Source organism: Podarcis melisellensis (assembly GCF_964234715.1).
Source record: "Podarcis melisellensis genome assembly, chromosome: 12".
NCBI lineage: Eukaryota > Metazoa > Chordata > Lepidosauria > Squamata > Lacertidae > Podarcis > Podarcis melisellensis.
This window is the reverse complement of record NC_138544.1, coordinates 3,078,236-3,104,208: the sequence shown is the minus strand read 5'-3', so window position 1 is coordinate 3,104,208 and position 25,973 is coordinate 3,078,236. Positions and strand designations below refer to the sequence as shown.

General features: G+C 43.5%; 1 protein-coding gene across 1 annotated transcript in view; it reads left to right on the top strand.

The window, feature by feature from the left end:
* The first annotated feature begins 560 nt into the window (after window positions 1–560).
* VOPP1 (VOPP1 WW domain binding protein) overlaps window positions 561–25,973 on the top strand; it is a 43,523-nt gene continuing 18,110 nt past the window's right edge. Inside the window, exon 1 of the mRNA XM_081931191.1 lies at window positions 561–680. Within this exon, the coding sequence (XP_081787317.1) occupies window positions 630–680 (51 nt within the window). The 5' untranslated portion in view covers window positions 561–629. The remainder of the gene's footprint in view (window positions 681–25,973) is intronic.

Genomic DNA, 25,973 nt, shown 5'->3' with positions numbered 1-25,973 from the left:
TTTAACCCACCTTTTCAGGCGAGTGAGGACGTGGCTGCTTCCCTTCTTACTAGAATTGAACCGTGTTCGGGATCCTCCGCAGCCCCGTCCTCACTCGACACCGGACGCCCCGCGAGGACAGCCTGAAGGGCTCCCCACCTGCAAGGCCTCCTCCTCCTGGCTTCTTCCCGGCCCGCCGTGGCCGCGCGGCCCCCGGCTGGCGGGGCGGAGGCGGGCGGGCGGGCGGGCGCTGCTAGGCGGAGTCGGCGGGGCGGGCCGGGGCGGGCCTTCCCAGCCCGGCCCTTCTGCCGCCGCCGGGCCTCCTCCTCCTGCTCTTTGTGCGCCCCGCCTGGCGCTGGCGGCCGGAGCCCCTCCTGTCGCCCCGGGACAGCGGCCCAGCCGGAGGGGGCGCGACCCAGCAGCTCCCGGATCCCCTCGGTCCCTTCTCGGACAGTCGCTGGTCTGCCCGCTTCGGAAATAAGCGGTCTGGCCTCCGAGCAAAGGGCGCGGGGAGAAGCCGAGGGTCCCGCTCCCTTCCCGGAGCCTCTTCTGCTCGGGCGCCTCGCCTCCTTCCCCGCCGAGATGCCGCTGCTCTTCGCTGCTTCGGCGCGCGCGTGAGGGGCAGGGGCGCCGGCTGGAGAAAGGGAGAGATGAACCCCGTTCAGCAGGGGATCCTACTGCTGCTCTTCCTGCTCCTGGAGGTAAGGCAGATCAGTATTGTTACTACTGTTCTCATGATAGATGCTCGGGGTTTGCGTGCTTTCTGCCATGCACAATGTACTCCCATACATTTGAAGCCCTGTTGAGATTTAATGGAGACCCGGACGATTATAGGCCATATAACAGGCAGGGAATAGCCTAATTCTTGTTGAGATCATGGTAAGCGATATTATTGTCCCAGCTGTGCTTCCTCAGAGTAGTAGCATTCAGTCGTGTGCAAATCCTCCCTCCCAGTCTTCCAGCCTGCAGACAGGCTTACAACCTCGATGTCACAGGTAAGCGTATAGGATTTTCCACAGACACCCTCTTTTTATGAAAAACTGCCATAGGGAGGCTGGGAACTTGAGCAAAGTGAAGGTGGGGCAGGGCTGCTTAGTCAACCCTTTTCCTTCAGGGCATTTACCTGGAAGTAATGCCCCCCTCCCAAATTGCTCCCCTTCCCCTGCAGGGAATAAGAGCCATGAGCACTTTTCCTTTTAACTGTAGTGATAAAAATATATTGGGAGAGGGATTTTGAGTAGAAAAATGATTTGGGGGAAACAGTTAAGCCTTACACTCTGCCCATGCAGAGTTCAAGGTTCTAGCCTCCCATGACAGCTTTATATTTTATTTTAATTCATTTTATTTTAATGTTGCATGCAGTGGGACTTGGAGAAATAGGCCTAACTGCTTTGTAGATTTGAAGGCATATGTTCATAGATAGGATTGAGGACTCTTACCTTTATTACTAACTGCTGGTGTTAACTCCGCAGGGAACTACGGCAAATGTGCTGTCGATACACAGATTTGATACATCTTAGGTGCATTTTCATTTTTAATCAGCTGTGAAGGTTTTACACATTTTTGATGGCACGAGCCTTGTTTCTTCCTCATTCTCACCATTATGAGTTTTTATTTATAGAGAAGTATCTGAAATCACTAGCTTCCTGTGCATTGCAAATAAATATAATACAAATTTTATTAATCACCAGGAACAATTTGTATTGCAAAATAATTACTGTCCTTTTTCATAAAAGTACATTCTTATTATTGCTTCGTGTCCTCCTCCCAAATGTGATCCTGTTACGTAGATTAAATTCAGTAGTTATTTTATTTAAGTAGAGAGTCCTAGGGCTTTCTGCCTGCTAGGGAAGTCCCACCCCCACCCCCTGGTAAGTAAGGGTAGGCTGTGGCTACTCAAATAGTGATTGAAATATACTCTACACATACTCCAAGACAGTTCTTATCCACATTTTTCAGAATCAAGAATAGATGGGCTCTGTTGGTACAATCCAAAATTGAGCGGCCACTCAGTTAGCTTGGTGACAGGGCCTAACTGGACGTTGTGTGCCAATATTTGTATTACAATCCAGATACTAGAGTGTTGTTGTTGTTGTAAGGAAAGCTGTTGAAAGAGGACCACCAGGAATGGAGAAGTAATGTAAGAGGAGCCACTGCTGTCTGACTTTCCTCACTCCAGGTGGCCTCACAGTCTTCTCTCCATATTGGGGGGTGGGAAGGGAACCAGTCTGGCTGCCTGGGAGAGATTCTTATTTGTCACAAGTTACAAGTCAAGTTAGGTAAAGGGACCCCTGACCATTAGGTCCAGTCGTGGCCGACTCTGGGGTTGCGGCGCTCGTCTTGCTTTATTGGCCGAGGGAGCCAGCATACGGCTTACGGGTCATGTGTCAAGCATGACTAAGCCGCTTCTGGCGAACCAGAGCAGCGCACGGAAACACTGTTTACCTTCCCGCCGGAGCGGTACCTATTTATCTACTTGCACTTTGACGTGCTTTTGAACTGCTAGGTTGGCAGGAGCAGGGACTGAGAAACGGGAGCTCACCCCATCACGGGGATTCGAACTAGTTACAGGTGCTTAAAAAACCCAGGGAGTGGCAATTTTAGGGGGAGCAAGGGGGCAAAGGACTCAGTTAATGCACCACTGGGTGATGGTGGATTGGCGCAGTAAAAGCCCAGCCCCAGCATTCAAGCAGGTGAACTGTCTGAAACCTGGCTCAGTTAAGCTGGAGGCAGCACTTCCTTGTTTCATGAGCAGCGAGTTGATCCAAAGAAAAAGTAGGAAAAGAAGTTTTCACTGCAAGGCCTGTTCAGGTGCCTTTATTTAGCCATGCCAGGAAAGATTCACTGTGTTTGAGAGAGAAATTTTCATGAATCTTCTTTGGCTACATCATCATGCTGTTTTGCTTTGTTTTAATCAAAGAGGGTTTAGACTGTTTGTAGCTGGGTCTCTTCTCTTGGGCCTATTTGCCTTTGTAAAGGCATTTTCCTAGATTCGGCACTGCTTAATTTTGCGTAATAGAAGCAGTGATTAGGTAGTACAATCCCCACCATCACCACCACCACCTAGTCAAACCATAGGGTGGCTTAGGAGAATTCTTCCAGCTTCGTAAATGGGTTCTGTCTGTTTTAGGACTCTTATCTTTGATTGATCTGTAAAGACGAATAGCCGTAAGGACTGTATTGCTGGAAGGATTTTTTAAATTTAAGCCTGGTATTTCACCCATGCCCCTTGATTTTGACAGAATCTGTATTGTGTTGTAATATATGAAACCACCTCTAGGAAGTTCTTTGTGGGCTGCGATTTGACACAGTGGCTCCTAGATAGAGGTCAAGTACCCTAGCATTGAACTGCATTGATTCATGAGGCGGTGAATCTCCCCAATAATTTTGCAAACACTGTGTTTACACTCCTCCTTTGCCCTATCATAGGAGGTGTCCAGGAACATAAATGTCTTCTTTCTGTTAGTTATGGGATTTCAGATTGTATGTTCATCGAATGATCAAAACATATGGATCACTGCATATTAAGGAGTCATCATGAACACACTTGTCAGTGCAGATTTCTAGATTGAGTGACTGCACACATTTTTTTGAACTCTGAGCTGGGGGTATTGCCAGCTTGATGTGTGTATTGTGTATATGGGGGTGGAGGAAGAAGCAATTTGCAGCTCTTTCATCATTATCATGGGAAACTGGATTTGCACCTATGACCTGAGTGGCTTTTCACATGCAAGGTGCATGAAAAGTCACGGAAAAAATGGTAGCTTTCCCCCACTTCCTCTCATTGCAGAAGCTGTCCACATGGGTGGGTGGTGTGAGATATCAGAGGTGGTTTATGGTGATCCCTTTTCTGAAATGCACAAGGGTATTTCTAGTCCTAATCTTTCTGATCTCAAGTTCCCTGTGTAATAGAACAGAGAAACCGATAAATATTCTGTCCATGGAAGCATTTACTTTAGCTTGGCTCCAAAGGCTCCTCAAAGTCCACTAGGAACTTAATAACTGTCCATCATCCCCTGCTTCCCCCACCCCAAGGAACGTAATCAGAATGTCCAACAGTGATTGCCCAGCAAACCACACGACAGCACAATAGAAGATTAAGCTTTCAATGTTCAATCCATTTAGGAGAAGCCCTGCAGTATTCCTTGTAAGCTTTAATTGACTTTATAAACAGGGTGTTTCAGCATAAGTTGTTAATGCTTCATGTACATGTTTTGCTTTTTTTGGCTGCTATACCAGAATTTCCTTTGATCTAAGCATTTAGGGCCTCAACACACCTGGAGTTTTCAGGGAGTGTGCATGGCTTCTAGGAAGACTCAGACCTTCTTTTATCATGGATTTTTGGAATTTAGTCCCCCTCCCCCTTTTAAAGAAACAAACACTCTTTTATCATTGACTGGGTTGTGTTGTATATATGTTCATTATATTCTTCCCATATGAGCCTTTCTGGGTCTTAAGTGTTGGTTTCTGCTTTCTTCTCTGTGCAGCGAAGTGCTTGTCACGAGACAGTTGTTTACATTCCACAGAGTCTGTACTGTTGGAGGTTTTCCCACGGGAATGGGAGACTGGATGTGACGTACACTTGTTTCCTGTTTTTCACTGTTCTTTGCAGTTTCACGTTTGTGATTCTCTCCGTGCTTTAGAGGAGAGATGACGCTTTCTCTGCTCCGGCAGAGGGAAGATGTTTTTCTGTAACTTACCAGCTTTGAACTGTAAATAAAGTAGTATAGAGCATGTTGGCACGTGCTTCTCATCATTCCGCTGTGCACTGGACACTGCTTATCCCCAACATTTGGTTCCGGGCCCAGAAAAACGCAGTGTTTTGAGGATGGACTCCAGAAGTCGGGCTCCTGGCAAAGGAACAAAGGAGCAAAGAGACGAAGTGCCGGCAAAGTATCGGAACAGCGGCAGAGGAACGGATCGGACGGTATCTGCTCTGCGCGTCAAAATGATTGATGAAGGTATGTGCTACTGCTCCGGGCAGCCTGCCAGCTTCTAATTAATGGCTTTATGGCTGGACTTTGAACTTTTAATAGCCGGTTTTTGCCGTGGCACAGGCAAAAGGCTAAAGGGCAAGATTTCCTATGCTGGGGGAAATCGAAAGTAACTTTTACAAATGCTGTTGTTTCACAGCAGCTGCAGATGTGACGCAGCAAGAATTAAAGGGCAACATAGAGAAAGCACTTGGGGACTTTCGCTGTTTTGATTTTGCTTTTGGATTGAAGCAGCTGTACACAGAAGCAGCTTGATCTAAAGCAGCAGAGATGATGCAGAAGGCGAATGCCAGAGTCATGATGGCCCTTCAGGATGCTTGTGGGATTCCTAAGCTCAATAAGAAAAACTATACGGACTGGGTTCTCTATGCAGAGGCTATTCTGCGGAAAGAGGGTCTGTTTAAGGTAATTTCAGAAACCCCCCCAGCTCCAGTTACAGATGAATGGAAAGCTATGGATTCCAAGGCAAGGGGAACTCTTACGTTGATAGTATCCCCAGAAGAGCTCTGTCTATTGCGTGATAAGACCTCAGCCAGAGAAATTTGGGACGCTCTGAGAGAGGCTCACTTGAGGAAAGAAGCTGGATCCACAATGTTTTACTTTAACAAGCTGCATAATATGGCTCTTGCTGAAGGTGGAGATGTGCGTATACATCTGATGGAGATGCAGAATCTGAGACATGAGCTGCAACAGAGAGGACTCAACTTTCCAGAGGCTGTGTATTCCTTCATGATACTACAATCTTTGGGTTCAGGTTGGGAGTCTGTTGCGACTCAGATTGCTGTACAGCCAACTGCTCAGCTGACAGTGGACTATGTTACTGCCGTGATATTGAATGAAGCGGATCGCCGCGGTGCTAGCTGCATCAACAAGGGGGAGACTTCACAGTCGTCATCCCGCAGTGCAGTGGAACCACCAGATGGCGCCAAAGCTTTGAAGGCAGTGAAATGCTACTCGTGTGGACGTCTAGGCCATATGAAGAGGGAATGCAAATATCCCAAGGCCAAGACAGAGCAGCGCAGCGAAAGCTCATCGCGTGGAAAAGGCCAGAGCAAAGGCAAAGGTCCGGTGTCCAGGACAACGCAGCACAAGGCAATGGTCTCACGCTACGCTCCAAAGGTTGCAGAGGTTGCAGAGGTTGCAGAGGTCCAGAAGACGTCTAAATCTTTCTTCGTTGTTGATTCAGCTGCAACGCATCACATGTGCAACGATAAGAGACTGTTCATGTCTTTTACACCGCAGGAAGGTGCAATTCACCAGGCGGATGACCACACAATCCCCAGTAAAGGCTACGGAACTGTTGTTCTTCACAGTTTGGACTTATCGATACAGGATGTTCTTTATGTGCCGGATGCGAAACATAATCTGCTCAGCGTTGGACAGCTGATTGAGAAGAAGATTGACGTTTCCTTTAAAAACAATAGATGCATCATCACCAAGAAAAATGATTATCAATTGTATGCTGAATTTGTTGGTCGTTTGTTTGTTTTGTATTATGATGATGTTGTGCAGGATGACACTTGTTGCATTGCAGGTTCTAACAAAAGTTTGCATGCAGAATGTATTCACGATTTTCATCGAAAATTTGGTCATTTGCATTTTGAGGCAGTATCTAAAATGCCTGCCTTGGTTGAAGGTATGACTATTAAACCCTGCAGGTACCACATGAAGTGCAAGGCATGCGCAGCAAACAAGGTGAAAATGGCTGCAAAAGGTAAGGTGTCTAGTAGGCAAGCTACAGAACCATACCAAATTATTCATGCTGATTTGGTTGGACCACTAGCGCCCTCTTTGGGTGGAAATAGGTACTTCATGGTTCTCCTTGATGCATTTTCCAGGTATATTTTTGTGTACAATCTCAAGCAGAAATCAGAGGCTTTTCCTAGGTTCAAGGAATTCTGTGCTTGGTTGGACAATGTGCATGGTAAGAAGATAAAGACTCTTTTCAGTGATCGGGGGGGAGAATTCACTTCTCAGCAGTTTGAAGCTTTTCTGGCTGAGAAAGGAATTCAACACGATTTGTCTAGTCCTCGCTCGCCATGGCAGAATGGACTTGCGGAACAAGCAAATCAGACATTGCTTCAAGGGTTAAAAACCTTGCTGCATGATGCAAATCTTCCAGAGAGTTATTGGGCCGAAGCTCTCTCATGTTTCACTTACAGTTATAATCACAGGTTATCTTCAGCGATTGGTTGTACCCCCTATGAGAAGATGTTTGGCAAGAAGCCATACATCAAACACATGAAAATTTTTGGTTCGGACATGTGGGTTCACTCACCACAACACTCCAAGTTAGACAAGCGTGGATTGCATGGTATCTTTCTAGGTTATCAGAAAGGGTCTTACAGAATAATGATGACTGACTCTAAGGAGATTAAGCTCACAAGAAGTGTTGAGTACAATGCCAAGTGGGGGGAGAATGTGGGAATTTTCCAATGTTATCCTGATGACAGTGATGAGACTGAGGATAGTCAAAAGCAACCACAACAACCCACACCCACTGATGAAGGTTCTGATTCTGAGTCTGAAACTGAATCAGATGATTCAGAGGATTTCAAGAGTGCGAAAGCCTCTATGCGACCCTCTGAAAGCTCTGATCAAGAATTGGAGGAACCATTGTTCACAATAGGTCACTTTTCTCCCAAGAAGGAAGAGGAGAGTATTGAAGACTTAAGGCTAATTCGTAGGTCACAGAGAGCCACAAAAGGTAGACCTCCAAAGAGATTTGCTGATGAGTTTGCTAAGATTGCAGTAAAAGCTGTTAAAAGCTCCAAGAAGGTTTTTGAACCTTCAAGTTTCCAAGAAATCCAGGATTTGGATTCAAAGGAAGCTGAGCCATGGTTAAATGCCATGAAGGCTGAGCTTGATTCCTTGGAAAGGAACAAAACATGGGAGCTAGTTCCAGTAGTTCCAGGAATGAAACTGCTTGGAAGCAAATGGGTCTTCAAAGCCAAGACTGATCAAAATGGCAAGATAGTCAGACACAAAGCCAGATTGGTAGCCAGAGGATTTGCTCAGGTACCAGGTGAAGACTATCACGAGACCTACTCACCTACAGTGAGGTATGAGAGCATTAGGCTTATGCTCAAGCTAGCTGCAGAAGAAAATCTACACATTAGTCACCATGATGTGAATACAGCTTTTCTGTACGGATCTCTAAATGAATCACTTTATATGCTTCCACCTGATGGCGTACAGGTAAAACAGGGATTTGTTTGTGCTCTGAAAAAGTCACTTTATGGTCTCAAACAAAGTGCACGGTGTTGGCACACAAAACTCACTGAAGTATTGTTTTCTCTAGGTTTTCAGCAAGGGAAAGCTGATCCATGTGTATTTGTCAAAGAGGAGGGGCAAAAGAAACTGTATTGTTTGTTTTATGTTGATGATCTTTTATTCTTTTGGGAAGATGTCACAATGTACAATAACGCCCTAGCTCAACTGAAAGAGCACTTTGACATGAAAGATCTTGGTGAGGTAAACAACTACCTATCTCTTGAAATAGAGAGAGATCAAGATGGTAACATTCTAGTACACCAGTCACGGAAAATTGCTGATGTGTTAAGCAAACTAAACCTGATGGATGCTAACCCTGTGGACACACCGATGACAACAGGTTATCAGGTAGATGACACTGAAGAAGCATTTTCTGACACTACACTGTACAGAAGTGTGCTAGGCAAGCTAAACTTCATTGCCAGATGTTCAAGACCAGACATTGCTGTTAGCTGTAATTTGCTAAGTAGACAAGTCAACAATCCTACTGTTAAGGATTGGAAAGCTCTGAAACGCATAGCGCGGTATTTGAAAGGCACTATGCATTACAAACTGAGATTTAACAATCAGAAGTCTGGTGGTCTTGAGATATTTGCAGATGCAAGTTTTGGAAGTGACACTACAGACAGGAAAAGTACGTCTGGAGTTTGCTATAAGTACAATCAGGGTCTATTTGATTGGTCATGCAAGAAGCAAACAACAGTTAGCTTAAGTACTTGTGAAGCTGAACTGAATGCACTGTCTTATTCACTTAAAGATTGTGAATGGTTGTTACAATTGTGCAAAGACATGAAAATTCCTGTCAAATGTCCAATCCAGGTTTACCAGGACAACAAAGCATGTTTGGCTTTGCTGAATTCTGAAGGTTGTAAGCAAAGCACGAAGCACTTGCAATTGAAGTTGCAACATGCTAGGGAATGTATTCAGAAGGGACTCGTAACGGTGTCCTATATGCCAGGTAATGAAATTCCTGCTGATGTATTGTCCAAGATTGTATCAAGGGATCAACACTGTACCTATGTGCAGAAGTTGGGTTTGTACTGATATTGTACGAACACGCTGCCCAGAGATGTTCACAGAAAGGGGGAGGATGTTGGTTTCTGCTTTCTTCTCTGTGCAGCGAAGTGCTTGTCACGAGACAGTTGTTTACATTCCACAGAGTCTGTACTGTTGGAGGTTTTCCCACGGGAATGGGAGACTGGATGTGACGTACACTTGTTTCCTGTTTTTCACTGTTCTTTGCAGTTTCACGTTTGTGATTCTCTCCGTGCTTTAGAGGAGAGATGACGCTTTCTCTGCTCCGGCAGAGGGAAGATGTTTTTCTGTAACTTACCAGCTTTGAACTGTAAATAAAGTAGTATAGAGCATGTTGGCACGTGCTTCTCATCATTCCGCTGTGCACTGGACACTGCTTATCCCCAACATTAAGGTCATCTGCTGAGGTCCTCCTCAGAGTGCTACCTCCAGTGGAACTGTTTGCTGTATTTGCGGCACCGAAGTGACGTGGGCAGTGTGTATGGAGCTCCTGGGCTGCCCCGACGAAAATACCTCCCTCTCAGCCTTTCAAAGGAAAGGAAAGCATTATATTTGGCAACAGCTTGACTGCAAAAGTTGCCAGAAAGAGGCATACAAGCAGTGTTCAAAAATAGCCAGGCACGAGGTGCATTTTTGCACCTGGCCTTTGACCACTTGTGACCAAGTGAAGATGCACAGGCACCAGGATGGCGCATGACGTGTCCACCACCTGGAGGTGCATGCCTGGGGATCATTGGATCTGGACTGTTTTTAGACACTAATACCCCATCCTGTAGAATTCTATCAGTTATGTGTTATATGCACAATCAGAATGAATTTTAGGAACCAAAATGCTTTTTCTGTGTAGCCTGAGCAGGCACCATTAAGAAAAAGAGGTGGGAACAGGCCAATATATATGTGGACTGTCCCTGGATCTTTTAAGTTCTTCTTTAAGTTCTCAGAGCTGTTAACCTAGCTCAAGGTTGTCACCTGAATTTGCCAGATGTTTAACTGACCATCAATCACAGTCAGTCCATCAATCACAGTCATTTGAAAAATAAGACTTTAGAACTGTCTTACCCCAAAATGCCAACCAGACATTCCACTTTGATGTCTGCAACTTTGGTTTAAGGAACCATTTGGCACCTAACTTATATATCTGAGTTTCTAACTCTGCATACAAGACACCATCCAATTGCCCTTGGGACTCCAACTCTGCATTTAAGTAGGGTTTACTCCATAGCTTTTTCTTCTCCCAAAGATGTCCTGCAAGGATTTTTTCCTTGGGGTTTACTCCCAAAGCCTTCCTCATAAATGAGTATAGCTACAAGGTAGCGGAGGTTTAGGATGAGTTTTCCTTCTCCTAGATGGGATACCTTCCCAGGCTGACAAGCCCCATCTGCCCCTCCTTTCCCTCTACAGCACATGCAGAAGCCGCCTTCTTGACTGTTGGACCCCCTCTTGGTCTCATCCACTCAGTCTGCTGGAGCCTGTCTTCTCATGTAGAAGTCTGCTGGGCAGTATAAGCCTTTGGCTTGCCGAGTTTTATCTGGAGGTTACGTGCTGCGTGGTGGAATAGGGGTTGGTATACCAGGGGTATTAGTGGGGATGGGGTTGTGGACAGTTTACCTGCTTCTTCCTTCCATGATTTTAGCATGGTCTGTGTGAACCTGTTTAGTGTTGTGGGGGTTTCCCTTCGGTTGTTTGGGAGGAATGGGTATGCTGTGGTAGAGTTATTTCCGATTATGTCTCTCTCCAAGTGTACCCATTGTTTTGTCTCGTCTTCTAAAATGTATGGGCTTATGTGGCGCATTTGGTTGGTGGATTTGGGATTTATTCTTGATTTTTTGTAGAGTTGGGCTGGGGGAATCCAGATTGTGAGGGTTTGGAATATGTAGGTTAATTTTGGGAGGGTGGTCATTTTGATCATGGCTATTTTGTCTGACAGTGAAGTTGATATTGTACAATCTCCTCAAATCTTTATTGATTTGTCATCACAGGGGGTTGTAATTGTGGAGGTATAGTTTGTTGAGGTTTCTGGTTACACTATTTGTGCCCCTAGGTATCTGAATTTGGGGCAGCAAAGTTTTATCTTGGTGATGTTGGCGAATTCTTTTTGGATATGAGGGAGCGGGGTGCTGAAACACATAGCCTCAGATTTTGCAAAATTTACTTGTAGGCCCTACACCATTGCAAATGTGTTGAGTTCTCCGATTAGGAAAGTTGCTGTGTTTTTGGAGTCTGGTGTTTTGACCATCAGGTCATCCTCAAAGTGCCCTAATTTATAGGTTCTGCCTTTTATTTCCACTCCCTTGATGTCTGTGGCTGCTCAGATTCGGATTGCTAGAGGTTCCAGAGCCAGGGTGAATAGGAAGGGAGACAGTGGGCATCCTTGTTTTGTGCCTCTTTGGATTGCTATGGTATTAGACTCCATACTGTTAGTCCTGCATTTTGCTGAGGCTCAGAAGTAGATTTGTTTGAGTGTTTGTAAGAAGTTGGAACCAAATTTTATGTTAGTTAGTACTGCTAGTAGGTATTTCCATTCTAGGCAATCAAAAGCTTTGAGGATGTCTAGGGACATAATTGTCAGTGGGAGTTTAGTTGCCTTGCTGTGTTTGATCAGATTCGGTAGTTTCCTGATAAGGTCTGTTATATTGCGACCAGAGATGAAGCCCGTCTGGTCCAGGGCTATTTAATTTGTGCAGGAATTTTTTTAGGCGGTTAGCCAAGATTGATGTGAATATCTTGTAGTCTTGGTTTATTAATGAGATCGGGCAGTATGATTCTACTTTGAGGCTGTCTTTGAATGGTTTTGGGATAGAGACTATCTTGGAGGAGGTCTAGGTTTTAGGAATGGGGCCTCCTTTTATGATGTTGTTGAATAGGTGGGTCATGTAGGGCAGTGTTCCCCAACCTTGGGCCTCCAGCTGTTTTTGGACTACAATTCCCATCATCCTCGACCACTGTTCTTGCTAGCGTGGGATGATGGGAGTTGTAGTCCAAAAACAGCTGGAGGCCCAACACTGATGTAGGGCATCAGGGGTTCTTTGAATCATAGTTTTTAGCCAGCATACAATGATGTCTGCTGGGTTTTGTCCTTTTTTGGGGAAGTTGCGGAAGCGGGTGTTGCAATGTCTACTGCGATCTTCAAGGTCTGCTTGTTTAGTTCTCATTTATGTGCTTTGTTTCCAGGTGGCTCACCAGTTCAGCCAATTCATTTTTCACACGTGTGTTTAGAGCCTCTCAGTACCACTCTATTTGTCTTTCTTGCATTTGGTTTTTATTTTCTAGAGTGGAGATGCTCCTAGTGAGGGTTTCCACTTTGGAGGTCAGGTTGCTGAGTCACTGTGTTCTTCGGTCGTTCTGCTAGTCTTTGTTCTGTTTTCCTCAGGTCCCGTTTTGTTGTTGGGTTGTTGTCATCCTGGGGGGATGTCGTGGTCTCAGTGCTGTTCACCATCTCCCTGGTTGGTGCCATCTCAGTCTCTCTGGTGGCCTTGGTTTGAGATGTGTGTGGTGTCCTTTTGGAGCAGAGTGTGTTGTAGTTAGGAGTTTTGGTGGTGATGGTTCCTGGATGTTGTTGAGTTGCTGAGTTGAACAGACGCAGTAGACTGGTGGCTTTTGCAGATTGTCTGGATTAGGCTGCCATTTTGTCACGTCTGGGCTGTGTTTTAAGGGTCACTGTAGTCACCTCAGCTGTGTTGGTGAAGCGGAGGTCAGACGAGCAGACAGGCAGACAGACAAGCAGACCAACAGACCAACACTTGACATAAAGGGATTAACAAGTTGAGACCGATGGGTTGGGGCCAGAGGGAGGGTGTGTGTTGAGGGGGTTGTTTGTGGATACACACACGCCTACACACTCATACCACAAATGAAGGAGTAGGGTCCAGTTAAGTGTGGGAAGTGGGGTTAGGGCTTCGTAGTAAAAAGTTAAAAATTAAAGGCTGGCAAGGCTGTATTAAAAAAAAAGGGGGGGAGAGAAGGGGGAGGAAAGGGAAAGTAGAGGGAAATGAAAAAGAAAAATAAAGGGGGCAATTAGTAATTAGTAATGATAAAAAATTGCAGTGGTGATTCAAGTTATAATATGAAGTAAAAGACCACAAAAGGGGGGGTAGATGGGGAGATATATGTATGTAGGTATGTGATTTTTTATTATTATTATTATTATTATTAGGGGGGAAGGAGAGAAAAGAAAAGAGAAGGAGGGGGATGGAAAGAGTAGAGAGTTTAGGAGTTAAGAAAGAAGAAAAAGAAGAAGAAAACTGAAGATGTTGAGATGGTGGTATCTGAAAGTTTTTTTTATATCTATATATTTATTTATCTATATATATATATATATATATAAAATAAAAAATATATAGAAAACCCTTTTGAGAGGGGGGATTATTATTTACTTATTTATTATACTGAGATAGATATAGAGATAGATATAGAGATATATACACTTTAAAGAGAAAAATGAAAGAGAAAGAAGAAAAAATAATAGCAATAACAATAAAGTGAAATAAAAAGTTTTTTGGGGGAAGAGAGATGATGATAATAATGGAAGGGGAGGGAGGGAGGGAGGGAGGGAGAAAAAGACTGTCCGATTTCTCTCCCATTTAATTAAAATAAAATAAAAATAAACAAATAAAAAAGAGGGCTCAGGGCTGAAGCTGTGGTCCCAGGAAGTGGCCTGTGTTGGTTTAGGGCCTCTTTATGAGCACCATCATTTTAATTCTTGAGAGTTAGAATGAATGAATGAATAATGTATTTAAAATATTTTTTTTTAATTAAGAAAAGAAAAATTTTGGATCCTGTGTCCGTTTCCATCCGCCAGCAGGAGAGGGCCCACCCAGCGCCTGTCTTCTCGCAGGCAATACCTTTGTGCGGCTCCCCAATGGGCCCCTTCCTGCTTCCCTTGCACTGGTCACCAGAGATGTCGGGTGGGGCCAGGTTTGGACTGGACTGCAGACTTTTATGCGGCCTCCCTAGCTCTCCTGGTCCCCTCCTACCTCTCTCTCTATGGCTGCAGCAGCGGCCGTGGTGGCGGAGGCTGGTGAGTGTTCAGCTGGGCGGGGGGCCCTCCGCTGAGTTGTCTGCTCAGCTCCGGAAGCCTCCAGACCTCCAAGCTCTGCTGGATCACATATGGGGCGATCCCAGTCCTGGTGGAGCTGAGGTCATAGGGGGTTGGGGGCTCCACACAGCCCTCTTGACCTTCACATTGGGCCCCCCTGGCTCCCCCCAGCATTAGTGTTGGCAGTGTGGGGACCGGCCAGAGCACCCTGTTGGTCTTGGCGGACCCTATGAGCTCGGCATGGCTGTTGCACTCGCCATCTTGCTTAACCCATGCCTGTTATGGCTTTGAAGGCCAAATGGGAGAGGGAGCAAGTTCTTAAGGCCCAATGCATTCCACCTAGAATCACAGAGTTGGAAGGGACCCTGAGGATCATCTAGTCAAACCCCCTGCAATGCAGGAATAGGCAGCTGTCCCTTACAGGGATCGATCCTGCTACCTTGGCGTTATCAGCGCTATGCTCTAACCCAGGCTTCCTCAACCTCAACCCTCCAGGTGTTTTTTGGCCTACAACTCCCATGATCCCTAGCTAGCAGGACCAGTGGTCAGGGATGATGGGAACTGTAGACTCAAAACATCTGGAGGGCTGAGTTTGAGGAAGCCTGCTCTAATCAATGGAGTTATCCAGGCTGACAATTGTTCCATTACAACCTGTTTCATTGTTCCTTCTAATTAAAACCAATGCTTACAGGAAGAGGTAATTGTTACAGGAAGAGGTAATGGCCAGAAATTAGTAATGGTTAACAATGCTCAAACAGGAAGGGATGACAGCCACTATATTGGCAATACAGAGAGCAGGAGACCAAGTGTTTGGTTGCCTAGGTGATGTAGAAGGAAATACACATCCCAACCAAAGCAGCCGGGCTCTGCTGATTTCTGAAATGGAGTCTTGCTCTTTTGGAAATGGCGAGAGCTACAGTATGTCGAACAGGCCGGCCTCTTTGCTGGTGGGGGAATGAAAATGCACTAGATTAATTTTACTTTCAAACATTGCCATCACCAAGATTTTGGAAATGCACACCTGCATATATTTTCAGAACTGAAGATAACAATGAAAAGAGGGCAACTCTGTGCTTGTGAAGAAAAAAATTGTGAAGGCAGAAAAGATGACACTGAATGTTCACTTGATTTACTTCAGCTAAAGAGGTGGTTTATCAGTATTTTCTGAAGAGTTTCCCCCAGAGGTCCCCCCACCATTCCCATATTGTATTAATATTAATTACAGTCTGCTGCTGCTGTAGTTGAATATTTTCTATTCTGTCCTGTGTGATCAAAATTTGATCAAGCTGGTCTAAAACTGGTCAGAGGCTGTATTAAGAATAGAGAAAGGCAAAATTCTAAGAGCAGTGGGACTGGTTTCTCATAGCATCCAATACAAACATAGCATTCGTTGTCTCAAAGTGAACTCTGAAAATGCCCAGCATGGTTCAGCTGAAACAGGGCAAAATTAACTGTGGATGATGCAGATTGGCTGGCACACTTGATTTCACTAGCCCCAGCCCATAACATCTTTGAAAATGTGTTTGCAGTTTTAGCTATCTTTTAGAAACAGAAATGAAACAGGACATTTATGTCTGAGTATATACATGCTGCTCTGAAATATTAAAACAAGGCAAGACAGCCTTCCTAAAGCCTGAAAGGAAGGGGTGAGATCAATGGCTGAACCTGTGTTATAATTCTGGTGGGCATGAATGCAAAGCAAGTTGCAAAACTGGGACCATCCTGTAGTTGAAGGACAACATGGGGAATTATTGCAGGCTTGTATGGTTGTCACTGAGAAGCAAGGGCATGATGAGCTTCATGGCAGCCACTAAAATTAGCAGCCCAACATCTTGTTTCCTCCTTCTCCTTGGGTAATACAGTACGACTGCAACTTACGCACATTTAACATGTGTGGTTTCAGCTTTATACGGTTGAAGGCCAGCCAATTAGACTCACACAAATTAAATGCACAGAAGGCAGACAGCCTAAAGGCCTTTTGCATGCCTGGTCAGCCTCCTACCCAGTGTTAATAAGTGGGAGAAAGTTGCAACACACAAGCATCACCTAACATTTTCTTTCTTTTTTTAAATAATTTTTATTAACCGGCCAATCAAATCAAATCAAATCACATCACATAAATTCCAAATTACAAAGCCGAATTTTAAATTTTGTTGAGGAAACCCATATTTCAAGATCCGAAGGGGGATTCTGATCATCTTCTTGCCACTGCGTTAATGTCCATCAGTCCAAACAAAGTTCATAATTCTATCCAGTCTTATCTTGCTGTTTCCACTTCACATCTTGTTCATATATTTTCTCTTTTTTCTTTATGATCTCTTCTGATAGTCTCCTTAAGCCGATAAACACCAATAATAATCCTGTGTGAATTTTTCCGTTCTTCCAATCCTCAAATCGAGATGGTTTCCATATATCATCGCCTTCATAGATAACAGCGCTCTTTCCATCATTAATTACAGAACTGTCGTTCTTAAGTCCCACTGAGGAGTTTCACCCACAATATAAAAACAGCTCTATTTCTCTATTTCTCCTCTCAGACTTAAGTCCTCCGACAGAACTTCCCAATATGGCGACGGAATTTTTAACTGCGTCATTCCAAAGCCCTTATACATTCCACGCTCTTCTTAAAATATGCTTTGGTTCGAAAGTTTATCTCCACACAGCCTTAAATCCACAGCTTAAGTCCTTAAAACGACATTTCTGACTTGTGAGGGGGGGGATTCTTGTTTAATCACGTAGGGAAAGAAAGGAAAGTTTTCCCCCACCCTCCCCTATCAGTCCCTTTGCCATACCGTGTCTTGGCGTATCTTCTCATGATTTATACTTGTTCCTCCGACTCGTCTTGTTTTATCAGAGATCTCTTCTGTTAGCAGTCTTTACTCCCTCTTCTTCCTTGAAACATGTGCATTCGCTTCATCCAAATTGTTTCTTTTGAAGTTCTTGCAGCTAGTGGCACGGATCAGAGACGGCGTCCAGGAGCGCCGAAATCCCACAGGAGGGCATTGTGCCTAGTGCCCCCATCCCCACAAATTCGGGGGTGGTATAGGGCACAGCAGGCAATGGCAAAGATAAGATGAGGGTGGTTTAGGATGAAATGTGGTGTATATAAACTGAAAAATGAAAGAATAAAGTTGTGGATTTGGAAAAGAGTCTGCAAAATAACTGATCAAAACATTTCAGTACCAATGGATTTTTTTTGGGTGGGAGGGTTGCCATGTTTCCGGAATTTTCCCAGACATACATGGAATACTGCTTTAACAACCAAAAAAATAAATATGGGAGGTGAAAGATGGACATATGAAGATCTACTGGTTAGAACAGAAAAAGGATGGAAAATTAGAACATATGAAGAGTTAAGAGATAAATTAACGAGCTAGCTACAATTTCATCAAATTAACGCTCTGTGGACGGAAGATAAAAAGATAGGGATGAACGAAAAAAATCTAGATTTCAGATAGAAATACTGGAAGGAAATTCCAAACTCTTATCAAAAATGTATAACCAATTGTTAGAATGGGACACTAAAGATGAGGAGATAAAAGAGTTATGGTAAAATGGGCGATAGATTTGGGATATAATCTGAAATACAACAGTTGGACAAAGCTTTGGAACAAAGATATGAAATTTACAGCCTGTGTTGCACTAAGAGAAAATATGGAAAAAATGATCTACAGATGGTACATCACACCTGTAAAATTAGAAAAAAATTATAAGACTGGAGACAAAGTGTGTTGGAAATGCAAAAATAAGGAAGGAAGTTTCTACCATATGTGGTGGACTTGTGAAAAAATTAAAAAGTTTTGGGAGCTTGTTTATAATGAACTAAAAAAAAATATTTAAATACACCTTTGTCAAAAAACCTGAAGCTTTTCTTTTGGGGATGATTGGAGATGAAATTAAGAAAGAGGATCAGATATTATTCCAGTATGCAACAACAGCCGCTAGAATATTGATAGCACAAAATTGGAAGACAACAAATATCCCAACGGTAAAAGATTGGTAAGTAAATTATTCGAATACATAGAATTGGCAAAAATGACACAAAAAAATAGAGACCAGAAAGAAACAAAGTTTATTAAGGAATGGAACAAATTCATAACATATATCGAAGCAGATTTAAGAAATTTTAAAAATCACAGTAGGCTCAATATAACCCTACAACGTGCAAATGTCATAAATCGAAACTGCAGGAAAAAAATCTTTTGTTACATAATCCAAAACCAAGGTGGAGGGAAGTCAATTAGTTGTATGATGTCTTTGTCTTTTTTCTTTTTTGTTCTGTTGTTTGTTTTCTTTTTTTGTGATGATTTTGTTCTGTGTTTATTTGTGTTTGATTGTTCAACGGAAACTAATAAAGAGAATTAAAAAAAAAAGGAATACTGCAGTCTGGCAACCCATTGTCATTTTTACTGATTTCCCTCAATAACTTTGGGCAAAACTAAAAAAAAAATGCAACAACTTTTCCCAAAAAAGCTCAGGCAATTCTAAATTAGTGGCGATGGTAAGTCTGCCAAGTATTCTAGTTTTCTTGTAGCTCTTACTTTCTTGTAGCTCTTGTAGCCCTGGATTCAATCTTCTTAATTCTGTTTTTGTGGCTGTAGCTTTATTATAGTGCATCAATGAGTTAATGGGTCAATGTATTCTTCTGTTACAGCTGATAGATTATTATGGGCACACTAAACGTTTAAGCTAGAAATAATGTACATTTGTAATACATTTCATGCAGAAATCTTAGTGCACTATAGAAATGTTGATTAAACCTGATTACATGGAAAGTGCATGCATGAGTAGCTTTAGAGTGGAGGCACAGAGCAAAGTAGGATTATAAACAAAAACAATTTACTTGAGAGAAAGTGAGTGGAGGGGAAGGAAGACACACAGAGGCTACCTGCGCAATTAGATTTGGGCAGTCATTCTACTGTTTCCATAGTCATTATTTTTGTAGCAGTGCCAATGCCTTGTCTTTATTGATTACATTTCTTTTAATATCTTATGAAATTCCATCCAGTCATAGAGCCATCTTTCTGGGCTAGTTCTTGAGGTCAGTATGGCTATGTTTTTGCCAATGCTCAGCAGTCAGAAAGGGACTTTGCCCAAGTAAAATGGAGGCAGTGCAAGACTGTGTGGTGCTTCTTCTAACTTCCAAGCACTCAGATTAATATGAGTGAGTGTCCTCCTCTAGTGAAGTCTTTCATGTGCAGACAGCTTGAGGGATGTGTGAAGGCAGAGGACATGATATGCACCAGATAGGGTACATCTCAGAGGGGAGTGTGGGCCACTCTGTCAGTTTATGGGCCTTGCCTTGGGAGGGGCCTCAAAAATTTAGAGCCAGCTCTAGGTTCATCTGGTTTCTACTTTGAAGAAGAAGAAGAAGAGTTTGGATTTGATATCCCGCTTTATCACTCCCCTTCAGGAGTCTCAAAGCGGCTCACATTCTCCTTTTCCCTTCCTCCCCCACAACAAACACTCTGTGAGGTGAGTGGGGCTGAGAGACTCCAGAGAAGTGTGACTGGCCCAAGGTCACCCAGCAGCTGCAGGTGGAGGAGCGGAGACGCGAACCCGGTTCACCAAATTACGAGACTACCGCTCCTAACCACTACACCACACTGGCTCTTGATGATGATGACTTACTAATATTTATTAAATCTGTATACTGTCCTTCATCTGCAGATCTCAGGGTGATTCACAAGATAATAACACAAAATACATAAGAAAAACAAGAACAAAAACCAACAACCCCCCACCCCTCAAGAACACATTTAAAAGGCCATAGATTGTTTAATCAGGTGAAGGCCCTGGTTATAGAGAAATGTTTTTGGCTGGTGCCTAAAGATAGGCAATGAAAGTGCCAGGCGAGCCTCCCTGGGGAGAACATTCCACAAGCAGGGAGCCACTGCAGAAAAGGCCCGTTCTCATGGCTGCCACCCTCCAGGCCTCTCATGGAGGAGGCACACAAAGAAGGGACTCAGATGGTCAGGTGATCCTTGACTCCAGGGCGTATTCTGGCCACAGCGAAAATTCTGAAGTGCACGTGTATTGCCTTTAGTTAATCAAGTTCCTAGTCCAGTATCTAATTGCTAGAATGCAGTTCCAACTTTTAGTGGTGTCAAGATTTATTAATGCATATTACTTTTAGCACCCTGTTATACTCCTCAGCAGACTGGCTAAATAAAAGAATTCATTATACTCCATGCCCAAATGTGAAGCTTGTTCTTCCTGAAATTCTAGACCCTTTCCCCCAGTTTCTTTTCCACTTTATTTGCCCTTGGTTATCTGTATAGGCCATGGGATGCTGTCTGACTGTTGGGACTATTGGGAGGCAGGCAGGCAGAAAACCAAGAGGGGAGGGGAGCAGAATCCTGTGTCCTGGAAGAGGGCATGGCTGGCTGGCTGGAAGAGAGGAAAGGCGCACTCCACACTGGCATTTTGTTGCAAGTCTCATTTGTGTGTTTGTTGCTCAAGCCTCCTTAGTCTTAGTTCGTTTAGTAGTTCATAGAAGATACTATTTGGCCCCAGAGCTCCTTTGTATTGTATAAGGATGTGTATCTCATTTGCATGTCTGGCAAGGAAAATAACGGTGCATTAAAAACCTGTTCCTGTACCTGAGATGCCTATGCTTATTTGGTTGTTGAACTACAGAAATGAAAATGCTATCTATCTAAATGTCATCTATCTAAATAAGCATCACAGATGCGTGACAGAACACAGTAGCATTGATAAAGGCAATATATTGTAGTCACACTGGTGCAGTTTTATTATCTGGCTCTTGCTAATTGTTTCTCATTGTGAAGCTCAGTTTCAACATTTTGCAGAAAATGTAATAATAGATCCAATAAAACTTTCACTCTTTACCTTTTGGATTACATGTTGGGACTAGTAGGGAAAACACTAATGAGAGTTCTGTCATTTGTGGGAGACTGAAGTACAAAACTGCCATTGTTTTATAGAGCGATGTAACCAACTCCTGTCTCAATAAGCTCTCTGTGTAAACACTGACAGAGACAACAGAGAAAGGAAGATGGAAGAATATATGCAAATACAGTTACAAATTTTTAGACCAGATTCTGTAGGGGAGAGAGCTAAGGCCTTGTGGCAAAGGATTTGCAGAAAAGGTAGGTTTTGAGGAGGGATTCAAAGACAGAGAATGAGGTGATTCCATGCCTCATGGGTGTTCTGCGGAAGCAGGAAGTTAAAACAGAATTCCCCCCTCTTCAAGCTGGCGTAGTTTTCAGCATAGTGCCAAGCTGCATTTCTGTCACTGTGGAACTGAGACAAGTAATATACAAGTCTGAGGTGACACAAATCATGGCTTTCCATCTGTATTTTTCCAGATCAAAAGCCACATCCTTTATTGAAGACTCAGACTGTACATTTAGTAGAGTGGCACAGTTATTTTAAACAACCGTCCCTCCCTCGTTGTAGTTAATGTTGTGTAAGGAGATTTGCACGGTACAGATTATGTAAAACAGAGATTATGTAACAAAAGTGCTTCTGTAAATCTGTTCCCTGCAGAGGCTTGCAATGGGTGAGAATGTTTCCTTGAGCGCAGTGTGACAAACCCAGTATGTATACAGTTGGGAGGTCAGATTAATGAGCAATATAAACTGTGTCCAAATAAGGAAGATTTAACTTCAGTGCTTTGCTAAAGTGCCAAACATTCCAGGATGTGGAAGATGCCAGTTTGCTGTGGCGTAGCTATATATCTGCAAGACTGTGTTTAGCTGGTATAGCTGAAAAATGACCCTACCCATTAGATACTGCTTGTTTTCTTAATTAGTCCGAGTGCCAGCATTTACTTGACAGGTGTTAGCCACGTGGCCATTTGCAGGTGTAGCGTGCCCAGTCTCCTAGCCAACAGGAGATCGGTAGCGCACTGTAACTTTCTCATTTTCCTCTTCCTCTCTCATAAGCAAATTTCCTCTGTCTCTTCCATGGTTCGCTTTAGCCCTAGTGTATAGTGTATTATTAGGGACGTGGGTGGCGTTGTGGTCTAAATCACTGAGCCTCTTGGGCTTGCCAGTCAGAAGGTCGGCGGTTCAAATCCCCTTGATGGGTTGAACTTCTGTTGCTCTGTCCCAGCTCCTGCCAACCTAGCAGTTCAAAAGCATACCTGTGCAAGTAGTTAAATAGGTACTACTGCAGCACTCTGGCTTCCATTACGGTGTTCCGTTGCGCCAGAAGCAGTTTAGTCATGCTGTCCACATGACCCGGAAAGCTGTCTGTGGACAAACGCCAGCTCCCTTGGCCTGAATTGAGGTGAGTGCTGCATCCCATAGTCACCTTTAACTGGATTTAACTGTCCAGGGGGTTGTATAGTGTATTATTATTATTATTATTATTATTATTATTATTATTATTATTATTATTATTATCATTATTATTATTTATACTAAGTTTCTCTCAGGGCCACGTTTACATGTTATTTCATTGCAGGACCACATTGCTGCACTAACCCCATAGAAACATTTGTATTACAATTTTATCTCTTGCCAGTTTTAATCAGTGTTTTCTCTTAAGCTGATTTGTGGTTGTGCTCATGTTCCCGCACCGTACGTCTCAATTTCTTAGCCCCACCCCCACCCCCAAACTTTCTTTTCTCTATCTGTACCACAATAGGTTTTGAGTGTACTCCTGGATACTGCCCTGAACCTGGGTTCCCAGGTTTTGGTGGTGGCCAGGAGTGTGTTTGTACCATTATGTCTCGTGCACCAACAGCACCCTTGAGGTGTTGGATCTGGCCACAGAGATGCATGCCTTTGTTACATCCTGATTGGACTACTGATACAAGCTTCACATGGGGCGGTCTTTAAAAAATGTTCAGAAGTTTCAGAGGTTCCAAAATGCTGCAGTCATACCACTGACTGGTAGGGCTTGGCAACGCATCAATACATCATCTAACACCAGTTTGTAGACCACATCATGAGAACTGTTTCAAAATAATTGAGCTGGCAATGTATTGTGAAGCACAGCCTTTAAAAAATCCAGGGGGCAGTGTAATTGTGAGCCTCTGGTGGCTGGCTGGCTGCCTTCCCTTTTGGCTCCCTTTCCCCTCTGATGGCAGAACAGTTCCACACCCAGCCTTGGTGCCTCCCAATAACTGTGGTATCTCTACCCAGTGCAGGAATCGTAGCTGTCCGCTTCTTCCATCTCCATTACTCTGTCCAGGGAGGAGCGGAAGGAGTTCGCTCTCTGAACGCAAGGGCTCGCCTTCCTTTGAGAGGAGGAATCCACTGCACATACCGTACCTATTAAGCTCCTTGACTGCTCCTTCGCCCAATCTCCCCCTTCCACCAGCATGAACGCCCAAGACAGCTCCTTTGATCTCTACCCCCCCCCCACACACACATAGTTCCATGTTTCAGACATCATGATATATCACTAAATCACGATGTTTAGCTGGTGATATATCATGTTGTTGAAAACAAATATCACTCAACCCTGATTATGTCCTATAACACCCTATATGGCTTGGGCTCGCATATCCTGGGTGTTAAAATCTTTGGATGAGCACCTTCTTGGATGCGGTCCATCAAAATGGGAGGCATGGTTGGTGGTGACTTGTGGAATTTCCTCCCATGAGAGGTTAGACTGGCTCTCTCTTTGCTGTCCTTCTACCGGCAGGCTAAGGCTTTCCTATTCAAGTTACAGGTAGGTAGCCGTGTTAGTCTGCCGTAGTCAAAACAAAATAAGAAAATTCCTTCCAGATCTGAAGAAGTGTGCATTCACACGAAAGCTCATACCAATAACAAACTTAGTTGGTCTCTAAGGTGCTACTGGAAGGAATTTTTTTATTTTGCTTTCCTATTCAGACAGGCCTTTGAAAACAATGCTGGCCACTGGGCTGCTGCCAGGGCAAACTCCACTTTAATGCTAGTTTTAAATGCATTTCGGTGTATTTTAACTACTCCTTTTAACTAGTATGTTTTTATTACTTTGTATTTTATAATTATGTATTTGAATGTTGAATCCCAGTGTGGTAAGAATTTACCTCTACATCACCTGTTCTTGCCCAAGTGAGGGAACACTGTTAAATAAAGCATGGAACCAGAAGAAAAATAGCAAGCTTAGTGGTCCAGGGACCAAGTTTATTAGCGAACCATAAATTAGGAAGGACTGTCCAAAAGAGATAGGTAAAAGTTAAAGGCGAAGGACCCCTGGACGGTTAATTCCAGTCGAAATCAACTATGGGGTTTGGCGTTCATCTCCACTTTCAGGTTGAGGGAGCCAGCATTAGTCTGCAGACAGCTTTCTGGGTCATGTGGCCAGCATGACTAAACCGCTTCTGGTGCAACAGGACACCATGACGGAAGCCAGAGTGCATGGAAATGCTGTTTACCTTCCCACTGCTGCGGTTCCTATTGATCTGCTCACATTGGTATGCTTTCAGAATTCGACTGGAGCTAACCGTCCAGGGGTCCTTTACTTTTTTTTTAACCTTTATATATAACCCTGCACATAGAGCCATAAAACATCTTAAACATCCTTCTGCACACATCAATAAAGGTTACAGTTCATGGGATGTATACATTCATGGCTCCATACTGCTATCAACTTCCCACATTTACATTGGGGTGCCCCAAGCCATTTAGTCTCAACTTTCACACTTTAACCTAGTTGCCTTGGCAACCAGAGCTTCATTGAGAATGGAAGAGGGTCTCCCATCTCCTCTTTCTAGGCCTCAGATAGCTTCAAGGAGAAATGCTGGTTGTCACCCAGATGCTAATCCAACAAATAACTTTTAGCAAAGCATCATTTGCCCCTCCAGGGTCAGATAAGGCAAGAAAGCTGGTATGCAATGTTTACACAGAAATACACAGTTACAAAATGCAGGCACACAGGAATTATTCATTGATGCATTCTATCTAAAAGATTAAATGCAATAAATATTGAAACCATTAAGCAATATCAACACAGTTGTTGTTGTTTTTTAACAACAACAACAACAACAATCTTTATTACGGTCCAGAGACCCAACAAAACATTACAAATCAATACACAGTTCATACAGCCTACCTCCAGGTTAATCAAGCATTTTGTTTAGAATACAGGGCTCATTTGTTCTTGCAACCACAGATAAAAACTTAAGCAATATCAAAATCTAGATCTAAGGCCGGATTGAATCACCAGTTTGAGAGAAAGACAAGTTTATATAAATGCATAATAACAATTGTGTTAAATGACTCAGCACTGCAGATTCATCCGGTATTTAAGCTGGACCATTTCACTCCTCCTGACCTTTGATATGTTCTATCTATAGAAAATGGTTCTATTTAAGCACATAAAGCTTATTAAGATAAGATAAACCAATCATAAAGATGTTTCTGTGTTAATGAAGGGATAACTAAGCAGTGTTGCACCTGGAGAAAATTATGCTAGCTAACCCTGCTTCTAGCCAAGGTGACAAACTCTGGTTTGGAGCTAACCAAGACCATTGTCGGAACCAAAAGTCACAGGTGCATTCACGTAATGGGAATTAATAGAGCATGAACATGTAGGGCGCTCCTGATTTCTTGTCTATACCTGGTTTTACATCTGCATCGAGTCCACAGGCTTTCCCTAGCACTAAAATTTATTAAAACTGGTTCTTAATGCAATGCAAATAAAATAAAATAGATGGTGGGTCTTATCCCCTTGCCTGTGAATCTTTGTAAATGCAG